This window comes from Morone saxatilis, unplaced genomic scaffold (assembly GCF_004916995.1).
Source record: "Morone saxatilis isolate NCDOM2014 unplaced genomic scaffold, NCSU_SB_2.0 Contig18, whole genome shotgun sequence".
In the NCBI taxonomy this organism is placed as follows: Eukaryota; Metazoa; Chordata; class Actinopteri; family Moronidae; genus Morone; species Morone saxatilis.
The window spans coordinates 17512400-17523304 of NW_023339740.1; the positions used below are offsets into that span (position 1 = coordinate 17512400).

The 10905-nt window shown below is 41.5% G+C and overlaps 1 protein-coding gene across 1 annotated transcript in view; it reads right to left on the reverse strand.

Moving 5' to 3' along the window:
• trim62.1 (tripartite motif containing 62, tandem duplicate 1) overlaps window positions 1-10905 on the reverse strand; it is a 33030-nt gene that overhangs the window by 6953 nt on the left and 15172 nt on the right. The window contains exons 3-4 of the mRNA XM_035662599.1: window positions 4526-4621; window positions 683-939 (exon numbers count right to left, since the gene is read on the reverse strand). Of these exons, the coding sequence (XP_035518492.1) occupies window positions 683-939; window positions 4526-4621 (353 nt within the window). The remainder of the gene's footprint in view (window positions 1-682; window positions 940-4525; window positions 4622-10905) is intronic.

Genomic DNA, 10905 nt, shown 5'->3' on the forward strand with positions numbered 1-10905 from the left:
TACTTGTACATATACATATAGGAAACAATTCTTGACAGTTTTCAATATCCAACTCTACAAATGGCACATTTCTGTACTTTGAAAAGTCTCTTGTGACTGCTAACTGAGTGAACATTGATCATACATGCTCGTCCATCTAATCCACATTTACAATCTCTTCTCATCCATCATCATCCAACTCCAGTTTAGATCAAATAAAGCTTGTTCCAAAATAATTTTAGTATTTTAATTTAAAAAACACTGCGATATTTTGTGAAAACAATGTTTGAGTCTGTCACTCTTGCTAGCTTTATATTCAACCTCATTAAACTGCTCTAAGATATTAAACTGTTCAATTAAATCGTCCTCAAGTACTCCTCCCAGATTAAACAAAACAGCTGGTTTATTTCTGGCCTAATACACCATCTGTTCAGGGATTAGCTGACGCTGTTGCTCAAATCTGTACTTTCACCAAAATTTAAGCAACCTTACGTTCAGCAAGAGCAGAACACACAATTGGCATGTTGTGAGGTATTATTATATACATGCAATTTTAACAGCAAATATGTCACAGTTCAAGACTTTAAGAGTTGATAAAAACCTGATCCTTCTTGCCAATGTGTTTACAACCACATTTCTTTTCTTATTGGACTGCAGTGATGATAGTGGGACTGTTTTAGCAAACTCGGGGCAGGTGAAGCACCTCTCAGACGTGACGGCTACTCCCTCCAGGAAGTCGTGTCGTCCTGTCTCGTTGAGGCGCTCCTGCAGGATCTGGATGCCCTCCTTGACGTCGCGCAGCTGCTGGCTGTAGCGCTGGATCTTGTGCTCGATGTCGGCCAGCTTGCGGGCCGTGTCCATCTCCAGCTCTTCCAGCATGCTCTTTTGACGCTCCCGGAGGAAGCGGTGAAGTCGCTCGAACGCGTCTCCGATGGTCGCACGCAGACTCTTGGCTGAGGACTGAAAGGAAGAGGAAAAAGCTGGTTTACTTACTGTAAGGAAAAAAAACCAACAACTAAACATATTACCCTCCGCCGGGGCTATTTATAACTGCCATTAAAGGACTGTGAAATAGACTTTGTACTGTAGTAAGCTGGGTTTGTTGAGAGTTTCATTCACAACAGCCTGACTCTTAATTAGACACGGGTCAGTAATTCAACAGCTTACAAAAGTGTTCTAAATTGTGTTAATATTACATTAACATTCATTCATTGATTCAGCTTGTACATGTATTGATTTTAAGTGGCTCTCTGAGAACAGTGTGCGTGCAACACTCCACTGAGACAATAAAGTAGCTTTTACACTGGTTTAGTGAGGAGAAACAAACAAGAGCACACTGTAACAGAAATAACTGAGGACGGGGTCGCTAAGGGCATCTGGTGTGTGAAGACGGCTGATTACGAGACTGTTGGACGGGCAGTGAAGCTGACGCTATCGATCAGCAGGAGGACAGCACACAGAGCTGATTTGTAGCTGAAGAGGAAAAATGGGAAAGTGGACAACAAAGAGAATGAATCATCTGAGTGTTGGTCTGAGTGTCAGAGAGACAGAACAAAGGGGGTTGGATGTGGAAACCCCGTAAAAATTGAGATGAGACGAGCAGGACCCTTTCAGGTTGAAGCTTCTGAGGAAAGCAAAGACTGGGCCTCTTTCAGACCCTGTCCTCATTTTACTGAAAAACTTCTTGTGTAAACTCGTGTTTGTACACAGATTCTAAATAAATCCAAGCATCTGTTCATCAAAGAGCAGCTCAGAACAAGAGGAAATTAATGACTACTGACTCACAGTTAAATTGATCTAAAAAGAATTTCAGATGAAACTGAATGTTTATTTTCTCTGTTGGGAAATCCAACCAGTCCCTCTGATCTTTTCAGGAGGAGCTGGATTTAGGAACTGTGATCTGAGGTTTAATTACACAGCAGGCCTGTTCTTTCAAAAACCAGGGGGAAGGTATTCTCGCTCTGCCTGTGGGAACCTATTCAGATGACTATTTCAAGCAAGCATGAGAGCTATGACATTAAGGTGGGCTGTATCCCTGCCCTCCTACCTAGTTAGGAATTGAAAACTGACTGTATGGAGGAGGACTGGGAGGAGGGGGAGGACTGCAGCAGCCCACCTATCAGTCTCTCAGTGACGTGTCTGCTGCTTTGGCCCCGGCAGGCTGTGATGGCACAGAGAGGGTGTCTGTAGCCCTTGGAGACAGGAGGCTGGCTACCTTTCAGGGAAGCATGTGATTATCAAGCGAATCCCCGGTGGGCATGTGAATAGGACACAATGTCTATCCTTCAGACGGAGGCACACACGAGCCAAGGACTAAAATTGGAGTGCAAGGCAGGTGCATACAGTTATAACAAGACAGGGCTGCTGCAGTGATTCTTTCTCAGCCTTAGTTCAAGAACTCAGTCTAACATTAACAACGATTTGTTTGCAGGTCTTGAGGAGTACTACTGGATATGTAAAAAAAAAAAAAAAGGTTAAAGTTAATAAAAAGCTTTTGTGGCTCCAGGGGAAGCTGTGTGTGAAATTTAATAAACTACCTCAAGTGACATCACTTGAGTCAGCATCAGTTGGAGCTGAAGACTACAAGTTTGAAAAGCAGATAGCAGACCTCTGTAACCCTCCTCATCTCTTCTTGAGGCTAGCAGCTCGAGACTACATTAACCACTATTAGCATATCACACCCGAATCTCTGACAAACTGTCAACAGTGGAGTTGCATTGTGGGTAATGTAGGTACCTTGTTTTGACAAGGAACAAGAATGCACGGAATAAAAAAGACGACATCTCTGGTTCTTCTATATTGACTTTGATTTGTTTTTTGCAATGCTAAATGAGTGCACTACTATTTAAACAACAATAACCTAAAAAACGAAGAAGAAAAATAACTTCAAATTTAGCAAGATAAAGAAATGCAGGGAGACATTTCATTGTCAGCTACTTAAATGCATCAGAGATCAATGAAGTCACAGCGTGGCTCTCTTCCAGAGCACTCTGTGCAAATGGATGTAAATCTAATGAGATCAGCTAATTTCCAAAGAGAAGTGGGGGCGGCTGAAAGGCCTGCATCTAGCAGTCAGAGTGAGTCGATGGACAGACTGAAACGGACAGGGGCCTGGCTCTGTCTGGCAGTGGAGGGCCCTGCAGTGCAGAAGTCAGAAAGAAAGATGAGTGATGCTGTGACATCGGACAGCAGGTACAAAAACAGGAGAAAAGGGGACCGCGCTCCCTAAATGACAAATAACGCTGACGGCTGCGACATCGTCTCTGCCAGAAACCTTTTTCCTGGTCAATAGCTTCAGTGTCACTACAGGAGAGAGAAGAGGCGTGTGTTTGTGTGTGTGTGTGTGTGTGTGTGTGTGGGTGTGGGTGCGTGCGTGGTGAGGGGGTTGCAGGACTGACATATCGAGCGGATGCTCATGGTTCGTTGATTAAAACAAGGTGTCAGAGTAAACAGCTGCTCAATAAACCAATTTACCTGTCGGAATTTACCCGTCAATCTAAATCAGTTTGGAAGAAAAGAAGGATAATCAGTGACTAAAAGACTGCATACGTTAAACACACCTGTCCTTTATTTTCCTGACATTTTTTTCTTATTTGACTAAGTGAATCATACGGTTTTCATTTGACTGCTTAAGATGCAAACAAGGACCTCTCAAATCAAAATAGGAATTCTAACAATTATTTTCTAGTTTCTAAATGAACTGTCTGTAAAATGTCAGAAAATCAATGAATAGTGGTCATCACACTTTCAGCCTTGTTTTGTCCAACAAACAGACCAAAACCCTAAGATTAGAGCTAAAACCATTAGTTGATTAAGTGATTAGTCTATTGAAAACAGACCCAGCAGCAGTAGTAGTAGTAGTAGTAGTAGTAGTAGTATTTGTTTTAAAATTGATTTGTCTTTTAAGGTTCTTAGAGCTAAAATACAAAAAAATGAACTGGTTCTGTTTTTTAAATTGTGAAGATAGTAAAAGGAGTATTTTTGAACTGTTCATCAGACAAAACATGACATCTGAACATCTCCCTTTGGGCATAATCTCATGTTGATTTCCTGACTTTCTATAGACTAAATGCTTAATTAAGAAAAAAAAGAAAATCAACAGATTAATCGATTACTTGAAAATAATCGTTAGATGCAGCTCCACCAAACATTCAGTTTACTATCAACTGAGACAAAAGCACATGTTCACAATTAAGAAGCTGGAACTTGGGAATATTTGTGATTTTTGCTTGAAGCCTGATAATTATCAAAACTGTTGCTGATAAGTGTGCCAGCCCTAGACCTGAGAGCTGAAACAATTAGTTAATTAATTGATCAATTTGTAAGATGTTTATCCAGTAAAAAATGCCAAATAATCCCTGGGTGCAGCTCCTCAAATGTAAAGATTGGCTGCTTTTCATCATTGCAAACTGACTGACACTACTTATGGTGGGATAAAGCATCACTTCACCTCTGGGAAGTTGTGAGTGTGATTCATTAGTTTTCTTTTTCATAAACTAGATATTTTAGCTTTTTTTTTTTTTTTAAATCAAAAATGTTACAGTACCTTGGTCTCAGTAAGTTGTCTTTGCAGGAGCTGCAGGGCCTCAGTGTGTCCCTTCTCACTGTCCTGCAGGGTGGCCAGCTGCTCCTTCATCTCCCTCTGCAGCGCAACAAAACAACAACAAACAACAGGTCAGTAATTGGTTATTGGAAGTCAATATAACAGGAGAGAATACATTCAATTAAGCAACGTATTAGGAGGATTTCATTAAATGCTGTATGATGCGCTAAAATGGTGCACTTCTTTGCTTAAATAATGTCTCAAAAATAAATAAATAAATAATGATAATATATTTGACAGACAGACATTTTTGCGAGTCTAAATTGTAACATATTTATTTTAATTATTTCTGTAACTGCTCTCTCAGCTCGGTTACGAGGCAGCAAGATTTAAGCCTCAGCTACAAAACAAGCAAGGCAGATGGAGAGCGAGATATGAAAGGGATAAAATGAAATCTCTGGAGATGTTGGGCTGTGTCAGAGAAAACTGGGTCTCATCTCTAGTCAGGCACACACTGGCAGAACCTGCACCGCTCAGCCACCTCCAAGTCACCCCAAGGCAGGAAAGAGGGTCTGTGGGGGCTGGCTGGGACGGCTGCTGTCACAAATGGCACACAGTTTTTTTTATGCAGGCCCCGTGTGCCAACAACATCGGTGCACTCAGATTTAGGTTTTAGGACAGAAGTAGTTCACCAGACGCCCTCCCTTAAGTAGAGATTTGTTTATACAAAAAGATGTGAGGATACAAGACTCAAGGTAGGTGCAGCTCTGCACTTTGTACTCTGTACTCTGCTGATGCTTTTACACTGAGTAAATAATGAAGAATGATTTACTCAAAAACCTGAATATGTTGGGCAAATGTTATTTAAAATAAAAATGGTGACTTTTTGGGTTACACATCGGTCATGTTGAGTTTTCATTCAAGTGAGGTTGAAAGAAGATGGAACTTGAGTGCTTTGAGCTAAATATAAGGTTGTCATGGCACCAGAATTTTAAACTTCAATACAATACCATTATAAAAATATACCACAGCAAAAGGAAAAGAAAGTCTCAGGCATTAAAAATAGGATAATTTTTTGCCGTTTGATGAAATTAACAACCTGCACACTGAACACATAATGAGGATAAGTCGATTTTCTTCCCCATTTTTTCATCCGTGCAGCCTTGGGTTGAAATCTGATTGCAGATCAGTCTTCTTTTTATAGCTTCGGTACTTCAAAACTATCAGATTATAGTATTGTATCAAACATGTGGTATCGAAACAAATCATCAAAGAATAATACTTTTGACAACCTTAGCTACATGCTAACATGCTCACAATGACAATGCTAACATGTTGATGTTTAGCAAGTATAATATTTATTTTATTATGTTCACAATCATAGCAATTTAGCACGCTAACAGTTTTTAAAAGCACAAAACACAAAGTACTGCTGAGGTTGATTACTCCAGGTCATAAACAAAATAACTGAAACAACTGGGTGACAGCAGACAGGATAAAAGAATATTGGTAACAAAGCATGGTGTATTGTAGAAAAGCTGCAAGTCTGACTTATAAACCAAGATAGCAGCACCCCAAAAAAACCACACACGCACAAAAACTCAATACCATGGCCGGAGCTTATCCTCCTCCTTTTATAGAGAATGAGTAATGATCCCCAGGTATGTTGAGGAAGTACGAACAGTTACGAGCACAAATATCCAAAAGATGCATGAAGGACCTTCAAAATACGACCTGACCCAAAGTCATGTGGATTCTGGTTCAACCCGATCCAAGCCTGAACCCCTGCAGACTACTGAAAGCAGAAAGTCTTTTCGGTGGTAAAATAGCATTCTGGGTCTATCTGGAAAAGAGGGTCTGGATTTCTGCTCATTCAAAGCTGGCAGTTCACCATCTCGACTTCATAAAAAACACACAACTGAACATCAGTGGAATTATGCCATTACATACAAATGTAAACAAAAAAATGGGCCTGAAGTACAAACAATTATAGACACAGCTACAAATTAAACAGAAACTGTGTATTGGACAAAAGCTTTGTACATAAAATGACAATATATGTGTGGCAGTAAAAATGGCATCATTTTATCTGCTCTGAACATTTTGATCAAAAAGGAAACAACCTGATACAAGCTTCATTTATCTCAAACCCCACCATTAAGCTACCCCTGCTGCTCGTCTCATTGCCAGTGTAACCTGTGCATCACCTTCTCTGTGATCCACAAAGCTGGTCTCCGCCTGCTCTGTCACCCCTACTGAACACCAACTGCAGCAAAAAATCCACCAAATGGAACTGTCAGCTTAGCGTGCCAAAGAAAACAACCATCACTCAGCTAGCGGGCTGTAATAAATGCCAGAATAGATCTCCCCTGACAGGAAAAATACATACTAATTTTACCATCTAGTACACAAGGGGAAAAAAAGGCTAAGGTATCAGCCGAAAAAGGCAAAAATAAGCCATGCATCAATCTGTGTTGCATCAGAATATCCTTGACCTCGATCATTAGCTGCTAAATTGAAAAGGAGCAAATGTTGCCTGTTGAAGATGAAGCATGTTTCTTCTCAAGGACGGAAACAGTGGAAAACAATGGTTGGTGCAGTGGGGGAGCGTGACTCTCCATGCTAATGATAGGAGTGCGGCAGGCTCAGCAGGCTTTCCGCCTCATCGCTACACGCTTGTCTGCAGCAGGTCAAAGGCCACTCCCACACACCGAGATGGACCAACACTGACAGACTGGCAGAGAAAACATGCTCCTTCACTCTCCTGCTGCACGTCATCTGACTGAATGGTCAGCGAAGGGCAACTATAACTGTTGCTGTTGCCACGCCAATAGACGGATGCATCAACATGAACCTACACATCTCGGAAAACCCCAAATCATCTGCAAAATGGTTCTCTTAATAGACAGTTTTAGATTTACATTGTCTAGAAGTTTTTGCATCATCCTCCGCACTACAGTGTGTAACAAACTGGATATACCCACTCTGTTCCTGTTACTGAATAGAACTTGACACTAAAATTAAATGCACAGGAGAATGTGTACAGTACTTAAAGCTGAAATTAAGCATTTTAGAAACAGCAGAAATCAACCTCGGTGAAATCATCTTCACACACTTCAAGGCCCTAAAACCTCCTCCATAACGTGCAATTGCATAATCCTCTTTAATCTTCCTGGAAGCAAAAACCGTCCTTTGGGTATCCTACAGATGGAGATTTTCTGTGATGACATTTCCAGCAGAAACAGAGAAAAAGCAGCAGCTGTAGTCTACCATTACTCCACATGGGCAAGGAATAAGGATGTGATTCTTAGGTATCAGGGGGAAGTGTGTACATGAGGGCAAGCAAACCATTAATATTTGAAATAACCAAAAATAATGCAGGTAAACGAATGCTGGTATAAGCAGGGACTCTGACAGGGAAGTGTAAGTGTGTGCGTGCGCAGTGTGCAAGTGTGTGGAGGCGTCTCTCTCCTGTCCATCTCATCTGGCCAACACAAGTCTGACATGACATTTCCCCAGGACGTCAAGATGCAGGAAATGGGGGTCACGGCTGGGGGATTATAAATCTAAAACTCATTTCATCCTGCTGTCATTGCCTTCTTCCTCTTCCTCTCCTGTCATGTTAGCAGCTCTGGTAGATATTTACAAGTAAATAACTGAATGAAATAATACTCTATCGGTGCATGTTTCTTCAAAAATGTGCACAGGACTTAAAACCCCTCCAAGTTTCCTTACAGCTGCGAGCTTGATTACATTCAGCAGCTCGTTCAGGATTTAAAGAGCGTTATTGGCTTCAAACTGCCGGCACCGATGAAGAGGCGAACAAAACAACATGCAGTGTCACAGCATGAATAATAAAAAGCCTACAGGGTGGAGAACTTCCTCTCACACACAGACAAGACTGGCTTCCAGTGATTTCATTCACATGCGCTGATAACGGGGGGAAAAAATAAACAGGGAAAAGTTGCAACTCATCTCCTTCCTGGGATGCAGAGCCGATATTCTACTTAGACATTATAATTACAGAGGAAGCGCTTTCACCTGTTTATCATGAGAATGGAAACCTTAGCATCGCCCACAACAACTCAATGTACTGCAAATGATTTTCACAAGGACAGTTTGGCGTAACCTTCGTCGAGCTGAGGGTGTAATTCTGTCAGGTATCAGACAGGGCGGATAAATAGGACACCAGCCAATATCAAAGCAGTGAGCACAGTGCAGCCGTTACAGTCAGGCAGTGAGCTTTATAGACTTGTTCTAATTTAACATGGACCCGGTCTGAAATATGTTGTCCACTCCCAGCTGGGGTTTACACCCAGGTACAGAGTCACAGGGGCAACGGCATACAGCGAATTCAAGGTGATTTATAAGGGAAGCAACAGACGAGTGTGCACACACAGTATTCCCCCATTGGTGTTGGGCAACACACCTGATGGATATTCGGATATTCCAGTGTGACTTTTTATATACCGCCATACCGTTCTCTACTCTTCAATGGGCAACACGTTTTTGCTGCAGGAGCGCTAAGGTTGCCGCATGCTGTGCAGTGTGTATTGAGAGGGGAGTCATACTGCGAACCTTTCTTACTAACGATTATAACTTTATAACAATAACCTCCAACTAACCCTTATTAATAAGGTAAACACCATGGCACACAACAATCTCTGAAAATGTGCTATTTGAAAAAATAGTTTTTTTAAATACTTAAATACTTCTGAGAATTTTATATCAGTATATAAGACAACTTGGCAGTATGTATCAGGTAGAAATCACATTTTTATGTGAAATCTGCAGCCTAATATTATGTTACACAAGCATTTAATAAGTTGTATACCACAATATTGTTCATCAAATTGCTCTGAAAGTGATCCCAACGATGAGTAACTGAAAATACAAAAATAAAACCAACAGAGAAGTGTGCAGGCCATTTCATCAGCAGGTTGTCCCGCTGAAACATGATGACAAGCGACTCGCCTGTGCGTGGCCCTGTCCTCACAGTGCGGAGACCCTTTCACAGCACTCAATGCCACACCATGTGCTGCCTGAAGACACTGACGCAGGCGGCAGGGAAAGAGCTAACAGCAGACCTCCATAAGCAAACAGCAACTACTGACGTTACACCCACAGAAATACTCACTGAGATTTAAGGTGCAAAATTTATAAAATGTTATTATTTTCCTCATCTCTGATGCATTGTTTTCTGCTATTTAGGGCAATATTAAAATGCAGACTAAAGACCTCTGGGAATATCAACACATTGTGAAACCACACAGTCTTTCAAAATGTTTCCTTATGTTATTACAAGTCATCATTTTCATGGATAAGCCAACACAGGCTAATTTATTTGAGCTATGCTATGATAAACTGTTGGCCAGAGGATTTGAAGCCAGTCACAAAAATGTTTCACCTGTCAGTCTGGCGTGATGACTGCCCCCGCCCTCTGCTCCTCGGGCGGCAACCGAAACAAAAACTTGTGAAAAGGAACAAAAAGCTGAACAACAAAACTGCTGTCTCAGGCTGCAAACTCTGGTATATTTGTTCCAAGACATCAAATTGAGCTCAAGCTGCGCCTTACATCCCGCAGCCTCCTTTCCTCTAGCATCAGCAGAGCCTGTAGCCTCTCCAGGGGGACGAGTGCGTCCCTGCAGCCTGAGCTCAGCCAGCAGAGCAGGCGGAGACCAGCTGAGCTGACTGCGCAGGACTGGCTCAGAAAGCTGCAGGACAGAGACAAACTGTTCACCTCCAACATCTGTCCTAGAGAGACAGAGGCAACTTGAGACAGAACAGCCTGTACAGTACATGGGTATGTGTGGCTCTACTAGAGGACAGGTTGGGGGTGTTGCTAAACTTTAAGTTCTGGATTGGTTTCTACTGTGCTTCTCATATGCCAGATACGGCCGTCTATTGGAAAGAATTCAATATACTGCGATATATACATTTTATGCTTACTTTTTTATGCAACCACAGTGGACTCATTTGTATTTATCACAGTTGTAGCATCCAACATCCTAGCCCTCAGTTTACAACTCTGCTAATAGCAATACGATATTTAAAACATTTTTTACACCCCTAATGCCAGTCCTCCTTGAACGGGAAGGTGAGGCGGTGGCATTGTAATATGCAACTCCACCGCTATATGCCACTAAATCCTCCACACTGGTCCTTTATGTTGAAAGTCAAGCAAAAATGTCAAACTCTGTTTTTTTCTTTTCAAATGTACTCAATATAAAAAGTATGAATGTAAATTGATTATGTTTTTGTTTTGGATTGTTGGTCAGACAAAACGAGAAATCTGGAGACGTCACCTTGGACTCTTGGAACAAAACAAAACAAATTAATAGATCATGAATCACGATGCACCTCCAGTCACCAGTCCATCAGGC